Source organism: Numida meleagris, chromosome 19 (assembly GCF_002078875.1).
Source record: "Numida meleagris isolate 19003 breed g44 Domestic line chromosome 19, NumMel1.0, whole genome shotgun sequence".
Lineage (NCBI taxonomy): Eukaryota > Metazoa > Chordata > Aves > Galliformes > Numididae > Numida > Numida meleagris.
The window spans coordinates 2,761,568-2,786,399 of NC_034427.1; the positions used below are offsets into that span (position 1 = coordinate 2,761,568).

The 24,832-nt window shown below is 40.3% G+C and overlaps 1 protein-coding gene across 9 annotated transcripts in view; it reads left to right on the forward strand.

Moving 5' to 3' along the window:
* The window catches only part of PTPRT (protein tyrosine phosphatase, receptor type T), a 333,510-nt gene that overhangs the window by 47,099 nt on the left and 261,579 nt on the right, over window positions 1-24,832 (forward strand). For all 9 annotated transcript variants that reach the window (XM_021416234.1, XM_021416235.1, XM_021416238.1 and 6 more), the window contains 4 exons: window positions 6,056-6,327; window positions 11,679-11,760; window positions 15,162-15,277; window positions 17,546-17,720. In XM_021416234.1, the coding sequence (XP_021271909.1) occupies window positions 6,056-6,327; window positions 11,679-11,760; window positions 15,162-15,277; window positions 17,546-17,720 (645 nt within the window). The remainder of the gene's footprint in view (window positions 1-6,055; window positions 6,328-11,678; window positions 11,761-15,161; window positions 15,278-17,545; window positions 17,721-24,832) is intronic.

Below are 24,832 nucleotides of genomic sequence, written 5' to 3' on the forward strand. Positions count from 1 at the left end.
TCTCAGGATCTTTGTTCTCCTTAACCATAAACTGCCCTTCCTCTTGGTATCCACTCAGAAAGGCAGGCTGGCAGGATGGCTTTACCTGTGTGTATATCAGGGATTCATAGTAGCAGACTTTTCTTCCCATGTCTCAGCTGAAAACAGTAGAGATGTATGGTCATTCACTGATGTACATAGGTTAAAATGAGTGATGTAAATTGCTTCTACTGTTTTAATAAGCATCTTTCTTAGAGCATTGTGGTTTTGTAAGATGTAAAGGTACCACAGTTCTCTTGGTACTATAATTCCACTGCAGAAGAAGTGCTATGAAACTACGGATACCAGAGTCCGGACAGAGCTTCCCATGTTTCCAGGGGTGTTGTTATGGTCTGGGTTGGTGGTGGCAGCTGGGGAGGTGCACGCTGGTTGGCGGGCAGCAGTTGATGGCAGCTCTAGTTTGGCATCAAACTACAGGACCAGCTGATACAGTCGAGAGTAGGACCACCATCTAGAGGGGTAGAGGCAGGCTGGAAGAAATACTGTGAAACTGGACATGGACTAGTCGGGTAGAGGGCAGCCTGGATATACGCCAGCAGCGTGCTCTGACTGCTGGTGACATCCTGGGCTGTATTAACAGGGTCCTAGCCAGCAGACAAACGGGAGTGCTCCTTCCTTGTTTGCTACTTGTTAGATTGCATTTAGCATATTGTGCCCAATTTTGGGTGCCCCAATATCAGAGATGCTGATGAAAGGGAGCAAAGAAAGTGAAGGCCACCAAGATGGTCAGGGCTGGAGCCATCACCGTGGGAGAAGAGGCCGAGGAGTGGGGAGATTGTTCAGGCTGGGGCAGGAAGGCTGTGGGGGTCCTGACAGCAACCCTCAGTGCCTGCAGGCTGAGGAAGGGTCGTTACTGCACTGAGTGTCAGGAGGATGGGAGACAAGGGGTGTGGGCTGAAATGAGAGGTTATGGGGTAACAAGAAAAACCGTGAGGGCAGCCAAGTAACGCAGCAGGTTACCCAGGAGGGTTGGACCATCACCCTGGGAGGCTTTAAAGACTCAGTGGGTAAAAGCTCCAGGAACCTTGGTCTGGCCTCAGAGATGACCCAGCTCTGAGCACGGAATTGGACTGCATATGACCTGAGGCCCCTTCCGACTGGAATTACTCCTGGTTGCTTCGTTCCATGCTAACAGGGTCAGATGTCAGGCCCTTCCTTTTTGAGGGTAGAGTTCTCTGGAAACCAGCAGCACTGTGTCTGAAAAAAAATGCCTGTGCTGAGATGGAGCTGCTGGAAAGCAGAGTTTGCTGTTGAAAAGGAAGTTCTGTACTTGATTTTGGTTCTCAGGGTTTAAGAAGTCTCTTTTTGCAGTTGAGCATTTTGACAGTTTTCTTTTCAAGTTTACATTCAGTCTTTAATGGTTGCTGTAATTTTACTTTTAAACAGCGGAGTTCTTCAAAGGCAGCAGTGAAAGAGCATCAGCTGAGGTCTGTCTGCTGATCGCGAGGGGTTCTCAGCGGCTCATTTCTTCAGCTGTCATTTGTCAGAACACACTCATGTAATCTTAATGAACAATGTGCAAAGCCATTAGAAACTCAATTACGGCTTTCTTTTTTACTGCAGACGTGAGAAAATGCAATCATAAAGTGCTGATGTGTAAACACAATAGCCACCATCTGCTACAAAGTAGCATTTCAGCTCAAAAAGAGGATATATGTTGCAGATGCATCAATAATAGGAAGCTTATCAAGGCATCATTATGCACCAAGCAGGGGAAAAATTGAAATTTATGGCCAGCTAGAGAGCACTTCATGGTTTAATTCCCCAATTTTCAGTGGTATGTTTAATAACTATAAGAGAGTGCCTTTTTATGTTCCCTGTCATTCGAATGGATTTTTAAAAATGAATTTATTTACCGTCTTTCTTTTCTCCGTGCTTTTGACTGATCCAAGCACAGCACATTCACTTTTAGTTATTCGGGAAGGTGGCAAGACCAGCAAGGTATTAATTAATGTAACCCGTTGGTTCGAGAGCACTAAATGTAATTGATCTGATATTCAGCTGCTTTAATGAGCATGTACTTCCACATCCAATAAAAGCAGAAGAACTCAACAACTTTCACACAGCATAGATCATCTCTTCTCTCTGAACTGTTTTTTCCATGTCAGTGTCTATTTGATGACATTTGCACTTTCCAGATGGAGGTAAGCAAAATAGCACTCCGTGCTTTGTCTACTATCATTACTGTTCAAAGTCCGTCTAAATCAGTTTCTTCAAGAAATCTTTTGTTTTGTACAAATTTTTGCTGGGACAAATTTCAGTAGGTTTTCAGTCATTCATTGATCAATAATTTTGGTTTGTGACATGTTAATGCATTCCCTAGCTCTTTATATGAGTGAGAAACGTGACAAATGGTTTCTTGGTGCCAGACCAGCCTGTACCTCTTTTATTTTGCACATACAGGCCTATAAATTCCAAGTAAGTCCCATCAGCTTCAATTCTGTGCTCATTCTAAAGAAGGCTGTCAGACTCCGAATCGCAATATGTCAGTTTTTATTACGGCTAATAAGGAACAACGCGCTTGTCCTTAAAAGGCTGGTGCATTTATTTATTTATTTATTTATTTATTGCTGCTGGGAGCAATTGTAGTGATCTCAGAGCTACCGGTAAGCGATGTGTACTGCCCAGAAAAGCTCCGCTGGCACGGGCATGTAATCAGTGTATCCCAGCTGTTGGTCCGGGAGCACGCAGAGCAACTTTTGGAAGGTTCTTGAGGGTCGGGGACGGGACATGCGTGCACGTTCACGCATGGAAAAAGAGAATTGCACACAGCTAGGTTTGTTTGGAGGCCAGTTTGTGGTACAGGGTAGAAATTGTTCACTACAGCAAGATTTTGCAAGGTAGAAGCGCTCTTGTACCCGCTATCAGTTGTGGCATTGGTGAAGCTTTAATTTAATAGTATCCCTTCCTAAGGGCAGGCTTGGGGTGTTGTGCACCATCTTGCCCAGGTAGGAAAAGGGCTTTGTGTGGCAGCTGCCATCTTTAAGGTGGTGTCTGTGGAAGCAAGGGCAGGTAGAGACACTGGATGACCCCATTAAAGATGGGAGCGCTTTTCTCCAACAGAGGCAGCACCGTAAGTGGAAATTTCTCATCTTTTTCTGCATCATATAAAACAATCCCCCTCCTCAGGGCTTCACTGAGGACAGTTAGATTTTAGAGCACTTTCTCCTGTATCTCTAGGCATGATGTGGGGTGTGGGTTTTTGTTTTTAAGGCAACCATAAATTATAACTAAGGCTACGAACAATTTGCAAATGGCAATCATTTTTTGTAAGGCTATTCTTCCAGTAACGAAGACTAATTATTGTGTTAAGTGTTTTTTGGTCTTTGGATATCTTACTCGCTCACGTTGTGTCAGTCACTATGTACAGGCTCTGTACACTCTCTAGAACTGTCAGCAGTTGCACAAAAGGCCATTGTCGTACTGCAAATAGCATATGATTCATTTTTTGTGGGTGTCAAAAAATAAAATTGTAATTATTGCTTTGAACTTTTTATAAAAGCGGGTGTTTTTCTCCCAGAGGAATGCTCATTATTTTTGTACATGAATCTGTAAAAGTGAAATCCTCCTCAAGCCTATCTATCATTGAAACACTTACCTAATGTAGTGCAGTTCAAGACCCTGTTGTGTTAGGCACTGTACAGCTTCAGAGCAGATCTCTATGGTAGGGATCCATCTGTTATCCAAATACAGAAGAAGGAAAGGCTGAGGAAGACACCCAGAAGTGAAATGAAGTGCCCTAAGATCCGATCACAGATGGAACAGAAATGAATTTTCCTGGATTCCAATCCAGTGTTGCAAAAATCCTTGTTGGATGCACAACACCTCTGCTTTTCTTTACTGAGTGTTTTAACTGGCTGTACCATCACCGCCGTATCTTAAATCTGGCAGGCGTACAACTTGTCTTCATCAGATTTTGTACTGCTTCCCAAAATGCAGGCGATGCATTTCGCAGCAGCTACTTTATTCCTCCACAGGGAAAACCCACAAAACCAACAACAACAAAAAAACCCTTCTGTTATTCGGCAGTTATACAATGGCTTTAGTCTCTGATTCTTAGTGGTAGATTTTACTAGTATTCTTACTTGATTTATACAGAAAAAAAAGGCAGTTTATGCATACGGACAGAGGTCATAGAAGTGAATGTTGTCATTACACTCAGAAACCAGCTCACCAGATTTCCAGCTTGCTCCCTTAACCAGCAGCTGTCTGACTCGCCACACCTATTGGTAACTGTGCTTTCTGGTAATAAATTATCCAGTCAGGGCCCAAACCTCAGATTCTCACAATTTGAGTTTATTTGGGTGGATTACTGCAGCACTCTTTGAAATCTCTCGTTTAACTGATGAAGGGGATTTTGTGGTTGACAGAGCAGGAGTGTATCAACAGTGAACATCTGGCGAAGTCTCATCTTACAGACTTTGATTATTAGAGAAAAAAAAAGCTTGGATTCAGCTCTTCTGTTTCTTGTGGTCTTCGCTCTGAATCTGGAATTTCTTGATTTGGGGCCATCGGGATTTTCAACCTATCGAAATGAAAGATTGGATTGCCAGAGAGCACCTTGACTGTAGCTCTTCTTACTTCTTGTACAGCCTCTTCCCCAGCTGTGCTTGCACTGTGCTTGAGTTTTCCAAAGTCTCCGGAGTGTGTGTGATTTCTTGTGAAAGATCCACTTTCTTCTGCATCCACGCTTTTCAGTCCTTTACAAAATGTGTATATATATATATATATATATATATCACATAAACAGAAAAAAAAGACCCACCAAGAGCAGTTTTGTGTGGGAAAGTTAATGGTGTCTGTTGACTTAAAATACAAAATGTATGGCTGTTCACTGGACAGAACTGATCAGAATGTTTATCCGGCTCATCTGAGTGTCTCACTGCTGTGGCATGGAATTGGGGATGTCAATAGGTTAGAAGTGAGGCCAGGCTTTTCAAACACAATGTTCTGTGAACTGCAAGAGGCCAGTAGAGAAATACATTTGTAGCATGACTTGGCAGCTGCATCAAGACTCTGAATGTCAAGAAGGCTGCGTTTGATTAAAAATTATTATGCCTAGCTGCTGAGACATAGATTTTTTTTTTTCTTGGTATTTTCTTCAGCTTTTTCTCAGAGTGTCTGCACACACATAAAGCAGATCCTTTAAACAGAATTGAATCAAATAACTCTCATAATGTTTTTCATTATTGCTAACATTTGTCACCTTGATGCATCTGTAAGGAGATGAGTTGAGACACAATGTGCTGTAAAATAACTGCTTGATGAATCAAAACACGAGTTCAACATCCAGTGCCAGTGTTAATATGATGTAAGCTTCAGGGTTAACAAACTCATCAATTGCCTTAGTATAGATTTCCCTCCTAAAATTCAGCCAGTCCTTCCCTCCTAGAATTGTAATTGTCCTTGTTGCTGTATTTCTAGTTGAGATGTTGCTGTTGTGCTAACAAGCCTAATTCACCTGGGCTCTGAACAGTGGGTTTTCTTGACACCTTGTCACTTTCCAAAGCTTGTACCACCAAGACGCAGGGTTTCCAGGTATAGATTGGCCCGAAGTCGGTAGGGGCCATGCAGGCTAACACCAGCTGAGAATTTGATCTTTTGTAGTAGTCTGTTGTATTGAATGTGCCTTTGGGAAACTAGGTATTTGGGGCTGCATGCTGTAGGAGAGCCCTGCGGCTGCTTGAAGGGTAAATATGATTTTGTTTAGAGTGACTCTTTTATGGCAGTGTTATAAAACAATAAAAGCGAAGTCGTATTTTTAATTTTTAAGTTATCTAATTAAGGCGTTTATGGCTGGCCATGAATCTATTTGTATTTATACCCTGTAATTTAGATATCCTTTCTTTTCTGTTACCTAACAACTAGCATAAAATAGCTAGTTTGAGTTCTTGGGAGGAACTGTTTTGTTTGCTGGCTTCTAAAGGAATCACTGACTTTCCTAAGGAAACTGCTTGTACTGAAAGAGCTCAGCAGATGTTTTGTATTCTTTCTTTTTTCCCTTCTCTGTGTATAGGCTCCTTCATGATGGTGAACAGCTCTGGACGGGCATCCGGGCAGAAAGCTCATTTGCTTTTGCCCACTTTGAAGGAAAATGACACACATTGCATCGACTTCCATTATTACTTATCCAGCAGAGATCGCTCAAGTCCTGGCTCTCTGAATGTCTACGTGAAAGTGAACGGAGGACCACAGGGCAATCCCATATGGAATGTCTCAGGGGTTGTTACAGAAGGATGGGTGAAGGCAGAACTTGCCATCAGTACATTCTGGCCACATTTTTATCAGGTATGAGTTTGCAATATTTTTCTCTCTTTTTCCTTTGAGCATCTGGCTAGGTATGAGCTATAAGCTGTTGTTAGCAATAAGTTTTCTGAAAATTAAATACAGTTTTTTTCCCCACATCTTTTTGTGTCAGAATGAGTTTTCATATAGCAGTTTTATAGCAAGAGATGATAGAACATCTTGACGTAGTTCTTCTCATCCTTCTTCTTCAGATGTTCTCAGGTCACAGAGACAAAGCTGGACAGATGTAGTAAATTATTGGAAAGTTAGAACCCACTTGTATATCATGAAATATGCATATAAACAGACTTGGACTGGCACTTTCCATGCACACAATGGACTCGCATACTTCTCGTTAAGCACTGAAGACATGAGAACTCTTATCTTCAGATTTTTATCTTTTTATATTTAAGGAAAAAAAATAGTGCCTGGGAGGTAATTGCACCCTACACCTTGCAGGAAAATGAGAAATACATATTATAGTAAAAAAAAAAAAAGCATGAGTGAGATGGGAATTACAGTAAAAGAAACTCTGAAAAGGCTCTACGGATAGAAAACAGTAGGAAGAAAAGGTTTTTTTTAATAACTGGGTAGTAGGTCTATAAAATCTGAGCTAAAGTAGAACACTTTAATGTTCTGCCTCCAAAAAGGAGCTGAGGATTTCAGCAGAATAGGTAAGAGTACACTGTACAGGGTGAAGGGGAATATGGGATAAAGAGATGCAAATGCACTGAAAGCGGTGTTTTAAGGGCTGTGCACAACTTGTCACTTGTTCTGAAATCATATTAAAGTGATCGATACCACTTTCATTTTAGCATCAACCAGAATTTGCTTCGTAGTAGGCGCTCTACAGAGATAACAGAAATGATCTTTCACCCAGGTAATCAGAGCTTGAAAAACCCGGAAAAGGCAGTCTGATCTCAAACCAAGAGATCCGACTCTTAGATACACCAATCCCAGACTTCCTGAACCTTATTACATCTTTTGCAAGTCTTTTTAGAGGTCAAGTTTGCTTTTCCTGAGAAAGAAAATCCTTTAAATCAAAGAAGAATTTTGCACTGCTGCACAAAAGTGAAGAGCCTGGAAGGCAGCGGTAACTGGCTGGGAGTGGTTCCTTCCCAGAAAATGCAATCGCTCTCTCTTTTTCTCTCCCTCTCCTTAGCCTCGCATTTTTGATGGATAAGGTTCCAGTTTCCTGCTGCTTATTTCTATTCCTTAAGTATGGCTTTCATAATGCGAGGGTCTTTCCCATGAGTTGTGGGGGATCTGATAGACTGACGTGTCATCGGCCCCTGGTTTTATAAATCAGTTTCTGCAATCTAGTGGCTCTTTACATTTAATTAAGGTAAAAAAAAGAAAAGGAAAAGAAAAGAAAAGAAAAGAAAAGAAAAGAAAAGAAAAGAAAAGAAAAGAAAAGAAAAGAAAAGAAAAGAAAAGAAAAGAAAAGAANGAAAAGAAAAGAAAAGAAAAGAAAAGAAAAGAAAAGAAAAGAAAAGAAAAGAAAAGAAAAGAAAAGAAAAGAAAAGAAAAGAAAAGAAAAGAGAAAGGAAAAGAAAAGAGAAAAGAAAAGAAAAGAAAAAAGAAAAGGAAAAAGAAAAGAAAAGAAAAAAGAAAAAAGAAAAGAAAAGAAAAAAGAAAACTTTAAGCTCTCAAAAGTGAGGGGGAAAATGCAACTAAGGGATTTCATCAAAATTATTGTTGTTTGACATCATAACACTTGTGGCTAAAGGAGTCCAGAGGTGGCAGGATGACAAACTTTGGGTGTACCGATGCCTAGGGAATGTCTCCTTTTACACTCACAATCTAGATTATGCCGTAGGAGTGTTATTTGTCAGCTTCAAATCAAAATTGCATGCCTGGAGAACAATTTGTACGCAGGAGGCCTGAAAGCATGTTCCGTATTTCAAAAGCACAAGGTAACGCAGGAAAAAAAAAATAGTATTTCTCCTAAATAATGAAATCTGTGTCAGGTAAAATGCGGATTATTCTCTTAATGCACAACTATCGCACCATCAGGAATTGCTGTGTGCATTGAAAATTCTGCCAGCCATAAAAATTGGAAGCCATCTGCCCTGGGTGCGAGGTTTTGACAAGTACTTTGAGCTCTGGAGATGTGAGTAGCAGCAAACCAGTAGCAGGCCTATTGCCAGAGGGCCGTGGTTTGGGTCTGGCAGTTCTGCACAAGGGTCGTATGAGTCACCCCATCCAGAAGCGCTCTGCTGAGGTATTAACGTGAGGGTGGGGGGAGTTCATCAGTTCTGCCCAAGAGTTAGTCGTGCCTGGATTCCCAGCCTGTGTACGTCTTCAGTGTAGTGAGAAAAAGCTGTAATAGCACTTGGGGGAAGGTAATACGTGTAATCTTGAATTACTGCTTGCCATAAGGATGAACTTAGTCCCAGAATGCACCAAGCGCAGCACTACAGTCTGCCAGGAAGGGTTTTTTGATGTATAGCAAGGAACGGTATTGATCCGTGCCTGAGGAAAACTGTCGTACCACAACAGATGAGCCAGGCTACATTGCTAACACAGACACTGCTGGTAGATAGCAGCAGTGAAATGTGGGATTGTTTATGGGTAAGGAAACACGAAATGACTTGGTGTTTGCAGTTCTCAGGAGCATTTAAGAATGTTGAAGAGTAAAGCTTTGCATTTGCCAGTGATATTAATTTCTGAGAACTTCCAAAAATGTAAAGTATTAAACAGCTGTTCCCCAAGCATTTCATTACATTTTCAGCTGAAGTTAAAAGGACGTGAGAGTAAGTCAGTGTGAAATTTGCCAAACGTACCACCTATAAGCATGGCTTTCTGCCTGTTCCTCACCGCTGGGTCTCAGTTCCCTGTATCTAGAAAACCCATGGGCTTCTGCGCTTCTTACTTTGACAGGGCTGAGGTGATGCAAAACCGTATAAAAGGGCAGCAACGTGAAAATCTGAACTAGGAAATAAAGAGATCTGAGTGTAGAGTGAAACAGGTAATAAAATATTCTGTCAAAACAAAACTGTGTGAATTGAGAGGGACCCTCCACTCTTGTCAGTGATTTCGGCACCAGTGTGAAGATTAAATCCACGGTCTCTTTAGGGGCTGACTCAGTTGTTACTGACTCTAGGTTTAGGTTATTTTGTGAGCTCTTAAAGACATTGAACTCTGTCAGTAATTAACAGAAGACAGTTCTCTGTGTATGTGTTTTTACCTCAAAGAAGCAGGGTGTTTTTCTTTCCAAGCTCTTGGCTTTCAGGAAATTGATGTAGCAATTCAGCAATGCTTATAGCTGCTCACAAATGCATAACCAAAGTAAGGTTTGGTAGCTACAAAGGTGCAGTTTAATCCTAGTCTGAAGGGAGTCACAGTAGTTGCTTTGGGACCTTACCAGTAAGTGCCATTTTTATCATGAATGACTTTTCATTTATCAAGTAAATTGTAATTTCCATACTAAGGACATACATTATACTCCTTGTTTATACAGTCCCTAGGAAGTCTATTGAAACTCTTGAACACAGGAAACATTTGTTGATGGTTTGATCACCTTCCAGATACTTGCTTCCTCTTCTTGTCCCTTGGGCAGCCTGTTTTTTGTGCACCTTCTTCTGGTGCAGAACTCTTTTTCTTTATATTGCTCGCACCTGAGCTTTTCTTAGTTTGTCTTTTCCCCTTTATTTTTGTATTCTACCTGTTTTTATCATGACATTTTTCTAAAGGGCTTATTTCAGGAGTGCTCCCACTTGGAATGCTTGGAACTGGGGAAGCAGATCTTCGGACATCATGGGAATATGAGTGGAAACTAAGTTATGGAAGCCCAAACACAGAGCAAAATGATTAATGGCAACTTGATTGTGAAGTACATGGTGCTCTACTTTTGTAGCCCGAGCATGGGGTGATCAGCATTCAGAAAGTTGAATCTTTTATTGTGTTAAATCTTCTGATGGAGGAGAAGAAGAAAAGGCTCAACAGTGACAGGCTGGGAGTGCCAGCTTTTATTTAAAGTGGAAATAACAGTGTTGAAGTCTGGCTTTAAGTAGTTAACAAACTTGGTGGTGTTCCGGTAATGATTTTAGTAGTCACGAATTATCCTGCAAAATGAGTAGCTGCACTAGAATGCTGCTGCAATAGTAGTAAGCGTGCCAGCTGAGCACATTAATTAGCTCTGTCCTTGAAAGCATTACTGCAAACTCATGCAAAAATGAGTAAGTTAGAGCATGGCCATCGCTGTCATAAGAGAAAGCAAAACTGGGGGCATCTCTTTCAAATGCTGGAGACAGCATTCATTTCATCTCTACACATAGAGTTAAGGATAGCACTTCATTCCTTTCCTTTGAGAAGAGCATCGCTAACTCGACAGGTGACATTACCATGTTCAATGTTAACTAATCAGTCTGCATTTTCCTTTTTTTCCTTTCTGGCTTAACATTGCCAAATTCCCTGTTTCTCATGCCCTGCTATCCTTTAATCGTTGTTTGGGTAAACTTCACAATATTTAATACTATTTTTTTCTCCTGAATTTTATTTTGCTTATTTGGTAATAGTCAGTTTAAATGACCTCTTTATCAGTCTTCTAGGGTCCCCTTGCCCTGCCCCAAACTCTTTGCACGTAGTCTGTGTATTTTACTAACAGAACGCTTCAAATCAGAAGCAATTGCGTATATGTGTAATCAGTCTCAAATTAGTGGAACATTTTCATTGTCTAGATACAGAAATAAAATAGGACTAAGTAGCGTACCATTAACATAGAGAAATATTACATTTTTACATACTCAGAAATTCTCTGCTGGTTCAATCCAGGGAAAGGCAGAATCAACTCCGTTATTTCTGGGAGAATCTCATTTCAGTCCCATTATTAGAATCCAGGGTCATCTGTTGCTCGTTCATTACTTTCTCTGGTACTGCAGTGGCATGCATGTGAAAATGCAAAAGGTTTTCTCCAAAAGAATCCACGCAGTGTTATTGATTCAATGAAAGAAAATTATCTCATAAGTGGCATTCCACAACTTTCTGAGGCATGCTAATTGGAATAAGATGTCAAATGATTATATGTCTGATGTTCTTGGAATAGTGCTAAAAGTGAATATAGTGTGTGTGTGTGTGTGTGTGTGTAAACACAGGGTATTTCTTTGCTCTTCCAAGTTGAAGCAGTACATAGTTCTCACTAATCCTAATTAACGTTGCTCTGACTTTTTGTTTTCTGTATCAGACAGATTTTCAGTCATTGATATGCATCTTCATGCTGTGTTGTATGGGTACTCCTTCGTTATTAATGATAAAATACCTTGAATGAATCAGACACTGGAGTAAGAGTGGAATGTGGTAACTGACCAAATGACTAGTGATGTTTTTAAGAAAACCTCTTCTTTGTATTTCAGGTGATATTTGAATCTGTCTCTTTGAAAGGACACCCAGGGTACATAGCTGTGGATGAAGTCCGAGTTCTTGCCCATCCATGCAGTGAGCATTCTTTGTTTTTCTATCCATCTCAGTGTGTTATATACCAGGCTTTGCAGTCTAAAGTAGTGATTTACCCAGTTCAGTCAACTCTAAACTCGGTATCTCCCGAAACAACTAAGGACAATCAGCATTGTGCAATTAAATAACTTGCCAATTTGTACAAAAGGCAAAGCTGCTCGGAGTCTGTCACTAGTGCCAGGATGTCTGTGGACGTTTCTCTTTGTAGAATTGTCCCAAGAATATAAAACTCTGATTGTTTTGTTGTTTCGGAATTGTGGTGCTGTAGGAAAAGGTCTAAATGTTTTTGATAATGTCCTGTGTGGTTAACTTAAGAAAAGAAGAAAAATTGGTTCAGTATTTCCTTGGTAAAGGACATATCCCAAAGATCTCTCTCAAAAGAAATGTTAAACCCATTCAGATTCTGCATGAGTTATATAAAACATAAATCTCATTTAGACTTGTACAGGAATAAAAACTAATGCAGGTTCATTACACTGTTCAAAATTATTTGTTCTGTTTCTTCTATCTTAGCTGCACTGTGCCCAGCTTACATTTTTCCTGCTTAGAGAGGCCTCAGGCCTCCACTTTTGTGTGTGAACTTCTTTGGTTCCTCTGTGCATCCACAGAGGAGCTCAAGGACTTTTGTATCTCTGTTTTGTGTATGTAGCATACAATCTCTTCTATGGATTTTTAACAGCTTTCATGATTGTTAATGAGTTTAGACATGTCTCCTTCACATGTTATTTTTCTGAAAGTAATCTGTGATAAACCTATGTCTTTTAATGCTTGAATTCTTAGTTGTTATGTAGCATATTAAAATGCACTTTTGGGTGACACTTTGAAATATTATATTAATCCTACCTTTATTATTTTGATGCTGCAGTATTTCCAGGTAGCCTGATGCCATTTGGAAAGGTAGCCCACCACCCTGCCACATCAGAGCTTTAACAGCCCCTTTCTCTAGCCCATCCTTCCAGTGAGTGAGTGGCAGCTCTTCCCAGCAGAGTTCAGTGGGGCGTATCAGTGCGGTGAGATCCGCCCTTCTTATCACACTACAGAGTTTCAAAGAATAGCAGCCATTCAAAGTGACGGACAAGGCTCAAGTTTAACAGGACATTTCTGATAACTGCAGTATGGTTAATTGCTGTTTAACTAAATTATATTTGTATTTACCATGTGCTCGTTGCTCAGGCCTTGGGGTGTATTTACTTCATTAAGAAATACTTACAATCTGTGTTGACCAGATGTTGCTGATAACTGGCAGCCTCCAAACAAATCCCCCAAATGATGTGCATGCATTCCACAGCATGTTTGGTGGTGACTGATCCCTTTACTGGGAAAGAGGCCACAGAACCAACTGTGAGGCAAAGACAAGAAGGTTATGGGATTAAAACAAAATACATACCACCAATCCCAAACCCTGCTTAGTGGAGTATTACAACTGGTGTTTAAATCCAACTCTCCAAGTACATGCAGGTCCCGCTTGAAAATTAAGTGCAATCTTGGTGACCTAAAGCTGAAATGACTCAAACCATACCCAGTGCATTTGGAATCTGCTGGCAACCTGCAGTGTGCACAGGTCCCTCCTCACTGTGAGTTCTCTGCAGTCTTAGTAAATATTTGTCTGATTCCCAGTGTTGTCTTTGCTGTTCAGCAGTGACAGCTACTGGGGTAAATGCCACCAGTGACATTGTACAGACTTACTTTGCCCCTTGGATTCATTTTACAATTGTTAAAACTCAAAGCATGGGAATGTGGAAGCTTCTGATTGAGCCTGAATGTCGCTTGAAATGATTGGGGTTATTTTTTAGCTTCTCCCTCATCCTCATAAATCGTAGTATAGCAGACAACCTTAAGTACCAGGTTTTTTTTGTTTTGTTTTGTTTTGTTTTTTTATTAATCTGGGAAATACCCCCGATGACACAGTGGTGTAGAAACACAAAGGTCTAGACAGTATTGCTTTTTTTAATCCTGAGAAGGAATGCGCAGAGAATCAGTTTTCATTGTGCTGAAGGCGCACTGACTGCGTACGCACAAGCGCTTGCAATCGTAGGACAGTCCAGTGCCCTAGAAGTTGGGGAGAGCTGAGCTCTGGGGCTTGGGGTTGGTGTGGCTGCACGTACCTGGGTTGCACAGCTGCTGGTTTGGAGCTCGCTCCTATCCACACACCTCAGCCTGCGGGCACAAGTGACTCCTAGTAGCCTGCAAGCAGCACGCAGTGCTTGCTGTGTGTCACCCAAAGGTGGTTTTCCAGTAACCTCTGACACACATCACTGACCCCCAGGAAGCGCCATCGTACAGAATCGGTGTCTTTCAGCAGGCTGTTTGCTGGAGTTGTCAGCAAACCGGGCGTGTGGAGAATGTGGCACATGAAGTAGATAAAAACCTTTGACAGAGCGTACAGGCAAGCGTTCTCTGTTCACGTGCCTGTAGCAGACAAGCATCTGTTTGCCAGGCTGCCTGCGTGCATGTGCCCACATCCTTCCAGAGCTACTCCAATAGAAAAATATAGGTTAGTATGTGCTCTGAGAATATGTAATTCTTTGACTATTTCTACTTCAAAATGTAAAGATGAAGTTGAAAAATGCTGACCCTTAGTGTACTACAAGACTGTTCTGTGTCCTACTAAGAGTGTTTGGTTGGTGCCCAAACTTTCTTCTGAAGCCCAGCAAGCACAATGCTCGTTCTGAGGCGTCAGACTCACTATTATTTTTTAAGTTATTTTCTTGTGATATTTAGTCAAACAGATAATCATGTGATCTTTTTCCTCTGTCACCAAATATATTGGTGATATTAGCATTTTGATATCAGTGCTTTAGTTTTGACCTAGTACTGAATTTATTGTCAGCAAAAAACAGACATTGGTGTTGTTAACCAATGCAGCAATACAATACTACCAGTAATATCAGTATTTCATTTAATTTCAATGATTTGATATCAATGGCATTGTTATTCCACAATTATAGGATGTATTTGATAGTCAATAAAATTAAAAGGAGAAGTCCTTTCTAAGAATTTGTTTTGGCCAGTCGTGCTTGACAACCTCAAATACAAGATTTTTTTTTTTTTGCCCTTTGCAGAACCACAGTTTTCTAAAGAAAAAAATGTACTCAGTTACTCTTTACAGAAGGGAGTAACAAATTGCTTTGATGACCATGAACTTGTGTTGTGTTCTGGTAGTAAGTCTGTGTGTTCAGATGTGCTGGAGGTTTGTACTGACTTGGCCTGTTCTCTGTAAGATCACCTTGCTCTGCAGCGAGTAGCTCAGTGCTGAAGGACAGCTTTATTTTGCAAAATCACTTTGTCAGGAATAGGATGATTTGCTAGGTGCTGACATCTGTGTCTGTGTAATACAGTTGCTGCCTTGCTCTACCCTTCCTATTCTTTCCATCTCTTGTTAGGAAAAGCACCTCATTTCCTACGGCTTCAGAATGTGGAGGTTAATGTGGGACAGAATGCGACATTCCAGTGCATTGCTGGGGGGAAGTGGTCCCAGCATGACAAACTCTGGCTCCAGGTAAAGTGATGCAATTTTTTCTAGTAAAATAAGTAGAAAGAGGACAAGTGGGTGGTGAGGCAAATGCTTATCATCAAGATCCTTTGAGAACTGCCTTAAATCGTTTCCAGATGAGAGTTTAAGATGGTAAAATGCAGAATTGTGCTACAGAAGATGGAAAAAGTGGCCAGTTAGAGCAAAATGCTGGTTCCAGACAAATGTCTGTGCACCTGTAAGCATTCATTCTTAAAGAAGAAAAGACAGAACAAGTGCAATAGTTCATCCCTTCTGCTTAATTTTCAGTCTTCTTTCTTTTTGCCCTCCAAAAATGTTGTTGACGAAGGCTGAGGAAAGTGTGTTGAGATGGAAACATACCCTAAGGTCTGGCTAATTAAAAACAGGCAAAACCAGTTTGTAGCCATTTTGCTGCTTCCTCCCAGTTTCCTTTGGCTGCATTGACAACAGATTGTTCCTCTGGTTGCTCACTAAATAACCAAAGAGTTCCCTCTCTTCATGTCTATTTTCATCCTACTGGTTGGACTTGAAGGACTGTGTTGTGCTATTCATGTAGTAACAAATTTAATTGATTTTCAGTTCTGAAGTTAGAAATGGAGCACTTAGCAAACTGGAAGGGTGGAGGGCTGTTTCCCTGTGAAGGACAAACTTGTTTCTTGTGCCCTGTCCAGTGCATGGTGGCTTGGAGTCCCTGCATTGCCATGTTCTATACGTAGAGTTCTTCTTCCTTTTAAGGTAGTTGAGCTCTTTGCATTGTCTAAGGTGTTACACCATGAAACACCTAATGTCCCAAGCAAGGACTCTGTTCCTGTATTACTGTGCGTGTCCATGGAGCTGACTTCCATTTTCAGAATAATTAAACCAGTCATCAGCTTTTATTCACAGCTCAGACTGGTGACGGAAGGCCTCTGTTGGCAAGAATGTTCTTTAAGGACTCTCTGCATATGGTCCAATTTAAACATGTACTATTTTTTAACTTAATGTTCTGAGGGCAGAATTCAGTTCCTTTTTTGTAGTGCCTAGTGAAACAAACACACAGAAAGCTTAAAAAACAAAAGCAGAAGAAAACTTGCATCATCATCTGTGGCAGACACTTGTCATAGTTGCTGTGGTATTTGTGGTTGAATAACTTTTATTGATTTCAGGCTTTTTAATAAACTTTAAAAATAACAATTTAAAATCTAGTCTAAATACTCAGGCAAGAATCAGTTTCTGTAATGGTATAAACGAAAATTAATGTTGGGAGAAAGATTGTGTTGGTGAGAAATGTGGTTGGCATTATGTAAAAATAACTTGACAGTCATTTTAACCGCACTCTTATCATAGCCATTATCCTCGAATTTACCTTTTAGTCTGAAATGTATTAGCCTATGCTGTTCTTTTAGCATTAACAGAAATATATTTTGGCTTATTCTGTATCTTGAGTTCTTTCTGTGAAATCTTTCCACAGAAAGATTAGGTATGTGTGGAGACACTTCTGATCTGAAGCACAGTGAACTTTTTTCCAAGGGAAGAAGGGGTTTGGGAAGAAATCATCATTGCTAGTGGGGATGTGTTTTCCACTCTTTGAAACTGAAGGATTTAATGAAAATAGCCTTGGAAATACCTCCCAGAATTGATTACTGGAAACTGGCAAAATGGCTTTGTGTTTTCCTTTGAGCCTCCTAATAAAATGGACCAACTGAGCAAGTTCAGGTGTTTATGCTGATTTCCAGTTAATTCATCATCTGTCACTTTTCCAGTTGGGAAAATGTAACGTGGCATTGGTAGAGAGAGGGTTATTGAGGAATGCTGGACATATAAAGATTTCTGTTCATCCAACTGATGTATTTAAATTGTTCTGGAAACAAAGTTTTACGCCTGAAAATGCCAGGTTTATAAAATCTGTTCATTTATAGCATTTTCACCGGAGTACAAAATGCATTCATTTGTAGTATTTTCATGTCCTAGCTGAGCTTCTGGATATACTGTGTACAAATAGTCTGAGCTGTCACTCTCCAGCCTTTTCAATACACATAACACATCAAATGCACAGAAACATATCAGAATTTAAATAGAAATGAAAACTTAAATATATAAGAACATTTAAGCCCACTAGTTCACAAAATCCAGAGTGCCTGTAAATTGTTCAGGGACATTACTAACTGTCTTTTCCTGAACAATTGTGCGTACACAGAATCTAACCTAGTGAAGGTCTGAACAATTTTAAGAGTAACAAAGATTGAATAATTTGTATGCCTTTGTGACATCTGTTGTTTTTGTCTGTCTTCACAGCAGTGGAATGGGAGAGATACGGCATTAATGGTCACTCGAGTGGTCAACCACAGGCGTTTCTCTGCTACTGTCAGCGTTGCTGACACCTCTCAACGCAGTATCAGCAAATACCGATGTGTCATTCGTTCAGACGGTGGATCTGGAGTTTCAAATTATGCAGAATTAATAGTGAAAGGTAGGTTGCATTAAAATAGCAAGTTTATGTTGGATGAACGTTTCCTATTGGGCCTTCCTCTTTCAGTCGTACTAAGTTCAAGTAGGAGAAATGAGTAGAAGTGCTATGAATTTCAATCATTTTCTTCAAACAAGTATTTGAATCAAAGCTTCATCTGAATACAGCCCTCTTCATGAGCTCTTGAAGTAATGCATGGTAGCTATGGATACTTTTACTGCAGTCAGCAGAACAGTTTAACTGTCAGTCAGCTTCATCTGACTTGCTTTACATTTCATCGGACGTAAATAATCCTGTGATAGTGTTGCATGTCAGAAGAGTCTGCTCAAGGCTGTTGGGTGTAGATGATCGGGATTGATTCTGCTAATGTACACAGTAGGGATGTCAGTAGCTCTTGATGGAAGCTGGAGGTTTTTCTTATTCACTGCGATTCAAGAGGTGAAGCATCATGCCTGACACATGCAAGGTGGTATTTGCTTAAGAACATCCGTGATGCGTGGAGTGAAGTGCTATTTATTTTGCTGCTTTATTAATGTTACTCAAGCTGCACCACAGGGATGCTCACTGCATCTTAGCAGAAGAAACCAGAAGGTGACTGTCTCCCCTGAGACCGCTTCAATCTCTGCTGAAGGTGGTAGTGATGTGGGTGGAAGGAATTTGTAGTATGGATCTTCTCATGGAATAGAATTTTATTGATTGAAATGTTTTCATTTTTTAAGGAGGACTGTTGCAGAAATGAGATCATTTTCTTCCACTATAGTACTTTTTGACCAACTTAATCTGTCACTTAGTGCTAATACCTTCACAATACCTTAAATATCAAGTGTTGCAGATATTCAGACTACACTGATCATGAAGAGAATATTCAGATTAGGTGCCAAGTGCTTTTGATTCCCACCAAATTATCTAGTATCTTACTTGTTCAAAGCTGGAGGAGTTAACTCATGATTAAAATGAAACTGAGTTGCCAAGAGCAGCATATTAGTACTGTATGATCGTAAAGAAGGGGAAGGCAGTCTTCCAGAGCAACCAGTATCAGAATATGCAAAGTTGGGCACGTGCCTGACACTTGCATGTTTAACAATATGGGGAGTAGGAAAACTGAAGAGTGAGCTGTAAACGTGAATGGCTGGACATGCCAAATGAGAGACACTGGTAGACTCACTGCTGAATCACCCAGGCAGGCACCTAGCCAGAAAAACTTGAGAGTAATATTGTTATGGGAAGGCACACTCCTCTGCTCCATGCTCCTGTATAGTAAGCAGGCAAAGTTAAGTGGTTTATTTGAGGTTAGCTTGATGTAGCACTGTGAAACACTGGGATTGCATGGATGAGTACTTCTAGTCTGACTAATTTTAGTGTGGATAATAGCAAATTCGTAACGCATACATACAGGCTGAAATGAAAGCAAATTGGAATTGTTTAATTCTGAAGAGATGTTTATTGAATTGCAGTAATGTACTTGGGTATACATTAAATTAGTCTGTAATTGAAGTTCTGCTCAATTGATAGTCCTGTCCCTAAACCTACTAAATCCAAGCTAATACCCTGCCTCACACGCTTTCTCCCAGTCAGCTGAGCATAAACTCATGTGGGATTTTTTCAACAAAGGTCAAGGTTGAAGAAACTATCTGTATATCTTTCTCATGTAAAGACCTGTTTGCTTCCCTTAGACAGAAGATATTTTATTACGGTAATGAGAAAGTGATTTATGTTTCTTGATATTGCATAATTTAGTAGATACGTAAAGAGGAATTTTTATTTGAAATACATCTACTACTTCAGCATCTGAAATTGGAAGGAACAGTAGATGCCTCTTTCAGCAGATAAATCAGTGACATTAAACACAAACAAGCCCCCTCGGTTGTAATACGTGACTACGTGGACATTACCTTTGTAGTACTGAGAATGCTAGAGAACAGCCACTGTAGAGCTGTTCACTGTCTGTGCTAATACCTTTCTGTAACTGATTCTGTTGCATGGCTGGTATAAGTGACAGTAAATTTATTCTTCTCTTTGCACTTCAGAATCATAATCGCAAAGCCTGAGAAACCCATCATTTCCATCTGCACACCTTACCACCCTTTGGTGCTCCTGTGGAAATAGCTCTGCTCCAGTTCGTAACTCTCACAGTCGCTCATACAGTCATTTTCTGTAGGACAGTTGTGAAAAAACCTAGAGCTTCTACATCTTGCTATACTGATCACATACAGATGGAATGCTTCTTGGCTGTAATTGTCTCTCAAGTAAAAGCTGCATGGCAGTTACTCATATTCTGAAATAAATGCATGGTTTGCTTGTGTAAAGATTGTTTAAAACGCTATGAAATTGGCCAGAATCTGATCACTTAAGGTCTGTATTAACGATATAATTCAAATGTCCTTCCAGAAAACCTGTCACTTCATGTCAAACTGTGACTAACATTTTAAACTGCGTATATGTTTGTATGGCAGGTTGTTTGCAGTTTATTTTTCTGACCCATTTCAGATAGAGTGGTAGAAATATATAACTTATTTTTCATGAACCGATTTGTTTTTGCACTTTTGACTCTCCAGCAGGTCCTTTGAGATTATTTTGTTGCTACCTGATGATTTTTGTAAGATCTGTTCTATTCTGCCACAACAGGAGTTGGAGTATGCAACAAAACCCCTCTACAGACCTCTTAGGATATGTTCTTGTTCTCTTCAGTTTTGTCTTTGTTGATTTTTAAAGTGTTTGATTACTCAACACAGATGTAAGACAGTCTGTTCCTTAGCTGAGTGGCTTTCTGTCATCCTTGTGATATTTGGGACAGCTCATCTGTTTATCAGTCCCTTTTTTCTTGAGGTTTTCAGACATGAAGCTGATAGCTTCAGTGATGCCAGAGGGAGAGGTGGATTTTTGTTTTTTTTTCCAGAGTTGCTTACTGATTTTTCTCTAGTTCTTTTCTGGTGTGATGCCTGTCACTGTAATTGCACCATCTATTTATTCACTCACCAGGTACATGGTGAAAGCTGCTCTAGTGATCTGGTGATCTGATTCTTTTGCTTGTAGTATACTCTAGAATTATTAAAAAAAGAAAAAAAACATCAGCGAGAAATAATTACGCAATTAAAACAAAATATCTATGTTTGTGGTTAAGATGCTCCAGTATTAAATATATATAGATATAATTCCTTGCAAATTCACTATTAAAATTATGAAGTAGACAACCTCTACTGGTATTTTGACCAGTCTCAGCATGCACCACTGAAGTTGTGTCCAGAATAGTTTTGATTAATTATGAAACTTCAGGAAGAACTATTAGGAGAAAGAGCTTTCCAGAGCCTAAAAGAAAGAAGAAGTGAAAATGTATCTGCTACAGCTGAGCCTACTGCTGGCTGGAGTTCGCCCTAGAAATCGGACTCTCCGTAGGTCTGCTAGGGTGAAACAAGGGGAGTGTAGGTAGGAAAGTATATTATATGGCATTATACATGTACTGCAGAGTAGAGCTTGTGTCTGGAATGAAAATATAATTAACTTCAACATCGTTCCTTAGGATGACTTTCTTTATGAGGGCATGTAGTGACAGGATGAGAGGAAATGGCCTTAAACTGGAAGAGGGTAGATTTATTCTAGATATTAGGAAGAAATTCTTTACTGTGAGGGTGATGAGACACTGGCACAGGTTGCACAGTGAGGTTGTGGATGCTAGAAGCTCTCAAGGCCAGGCTGGGTGGGGCTGTGAGCGACATGGCCTAGAAGGAGGTGTCCCAGCCTACAGCAGGGGGTTGGAACTGGGTGACCTCAAAGGTCCCTTCCAACCCAAACCATTCTGTGATTCTGTGACCATAAACTCCACGGACTTTCACTTCATATAAAGCAATTACTGGGATAAATGGTAGATATGAAAAAGATTCTTGAATTTTTTTTTTTAAAATTATTATTATTTTCATGCTTGGTACGTGTACGGTTTTGTACCCCAGGATATTGCTATGAAATGTACTCCTTAAATGAAACACAATATCCTTGCCATCACAGGATAATGTAGCAACTATTGCCATAGCGGCACTCAGGCCCCTGGGCTGGGGGTACTGATAAGAAAAGTAGCACTGTCGCAGCTATCTATCTTTTTTTGCCTGGGAGTAGCTGGAAGATCCTAGCCTCGTCCCTCACTTGGAGCCATTTAGGAGAGAAGCTCATCTATGGTCAGAAATAAATGCTTTTTAGATTTCACTGTTAAAAATATTTTTATAGTGTGCATAAGTTCAGATAGGAATTTTCATGCCTCACAGCTATTTATGAGACTCATTCAGGTTGCAAAAGTTGCTGAGCAGATTTGAATTCGTCTACCTCAGTAATACGCATTAATCAAGGTCCTCCAAGTTATCACGCTGTGAACAGGGAAGCATCTCTTGTTGGCGCTGCCAGCAGTATCAGTAGAGCTGTGATAATGAGGGCTTTCCCCAGGCTTCGTGCTCTCACTCTCCTGCACTCTCTCTCTGCCAGTTTACACAACTGGATTGTCTGCAGAACTGACGTGTGCTGCACCATGAGAAGTTAAGCATAGGTTTGATCAGGTGTGTGTTAATGTTGCTCTTTTGAACCTTGGGCCACCACAGAGTGGTGTGCGCGTATGTATGTGAGCCATTTGTGAAGGTTATGAAGTTACTGAACAGAAGAAACCGGCTTTGTGGTTGTGGGGTGCCTGAAGAAGCTGCTCACATTCCTTTATTCCTTTGTAGTCACAATGATGTAGGGAACGTAGTGCTCCCTTCCCTGGTGTTCGAATCTGGCTAGTAATTACTTGAACTCTTCGCTCTGTTTTAATCATCTAGTTCAGTGTTGTCCAATAGCTATTGCTTTAACTCAGTTCTAATCATTGGATGGCTGTGTGCTGAGAAAAGGGGAGATGAGATTTCGAACACTCATTCCCTCTCACTGAGAGCTTTACCTTTGCTTCCTCTTCTTTCACTCCAGCTTAATAGCTTTTTGAGGAGGGGAGAGAGATGAGGACAAAGCCGTTGTTTCATAGAAATAGGCAGTTAGAAAGAATGATACGTGTTCTTTCAAAAGAAAATATTGCCTTCTCCTTCTGTTTAACCTCCAGAATAGAACTGGAAATGAAGCCCTTCCTTGAGAGCTGATTGATGGATATAAATGATACTATAGACTGGATCCATTTTTCGGGACTGCACAGTGCACTGTGGACTGGCAGTCATGTTCCCATGTTTGTATTCCTTGTTTTCAATGTTTACGTTAGCCAAGGAGGTATAAATTAGAATAGGTGTTTCCAGGAAGAATACAAAGCTACAGCTGGGATACAAGGAAAGTTCATCACCTAATGGTTAATTGACAATTCAATTTTTTCTCCAACTTTGTATATTTCTTTCTACCATAGCTCTTCCATTTCTGTGTGAAGCAAGCAGAGAGTGCTGCATAAACTTTATCTTCATTGTAGCCACTTGGGAAATTAATATAGCTTTCCTGTCACACCACTGAGTTGAGTTTCAGGAATTTCTTGAACTACTGGCATTGTGCATGTAAGAAAGAAACTGGAGATTGGGGTGGGGGTAGGGAGGTTTTGTTTGTTTGTTTTCTTTCTAGAGACACATTAAGTCAGGAGTTGCGTTTTCATCCTGACAGCATGGTAGAGAAGTACGCATGGGATTAAGTTCATTGGGATTGTTCTTAATGTACAGATTTCTAAGTATGATGCTCACAATGTATAAAGTTCTTGACTGAATACAAGCTATAAATGCAATAACAAGCGAAGAAAGAAAACAAAACAATCTTTTTGAAGTGAAGGGACTTGAGTAAACATCCTTCAGCTTTCTGAGTGTTAGGGAAAACCGTTTGCTCCTTCATAGTGCAGCTGCCTACAACCTCCCTGATGTATCTCAGGGACCCGTTGTTGCTGTGGTGCAGGAGCAGACAGCTCATGTGAGCTGCAGTTGTGCTGGCTGAAGGCGATGGGGCAAGCAGTCCTCATTGGTCTTATGCAGAGAGTGCAGTCACAGCTTGTAGCAGTGAGGAGGCTTCTCCCAGGGTTATTATCTCTTCTCTCTCAAGACTGTAGAAATAACTAGGTATGATTACCTTAGTAAAAGGCTTGTTTGTTCTTATTTTTGTCTCTTTAAATCTTTCCTCCCAACTTGAAGTGAGTAACTGCAAGACTCCCTGTGGGAAGAAGCTTCCTTGCTGCTTTGAAGTAAGATAATGTTGTGATTGGGTGAAAGAAGTAGCTAGCAGTTGTCTTTTGTGCCATGTTCTACACCCTCTTACCTGCATTCAAAGGGAGTAGAAGAAATCTCCAAAGAGCAAAAATAATGAAAGAAAAAGCATCGCTGGGTGGAAGACTTTCTCATCTTGCTAGACACCGACACCCTTGGCATTCCTTGATTTCCATGAACTGTTCTTGTAGGGTAGACCTATATAGAAAAGAAGATAAGCCTTATTCTTTCACCTGCTGTTCTGAGAAGTGTTTCCCCACATCAGAGGAATATAAAGGAGAAAATGGGAATCAAAGTAAATAAATGAGCTGTTTTGTCTTAGCAACTTCCATCTTCATATGTTAAAGATGCCTAAATAGTTTATATAAGGTCTTGGTCTTCAGATAAAAGATGTGATCCAAAAATTGGCGGAAATAAAATGTTATTTATTGGTTAGTATTCCAGTAAATAATCTACCTATTAGCTTGCTACTGTAGAGAAAGCTCCCAACAAACAGTGCAGCTGGTGGAAGTAGGGAAGCTTGCAAGAACAAATGAATGTGTTTCAGTCTACCTAGGATTACACTCATGCTTGAAAAGTACAGACAAGGTAATTTCATATATTTCATGCTGCCTTACATCTTGGGGATAGATAGCAGTAATGCAATTTTCAAGTATATTGCTGCTGGGGTGTATAGAGTGTTAACTTAAGTTGCTGGATTTTCACTGCTGGAGGCTTCCATTGTTCTGTAGTATTCGTTTGACAGTCTGTTGAGTCTTGCTAGTACCACTTCTCATCTGTTTATTTTTAAAGGGAAGGGAGGATTAGCAGTTACTTTGCCACTGTTGTTTCTTGTCCCCATTAGCTTTCTCACTTGGTTGCTGAAATATACTCAAAAGACAAAATTATCATCTTGTTAATTGTTCTGCATCCTATGCTGCTGTT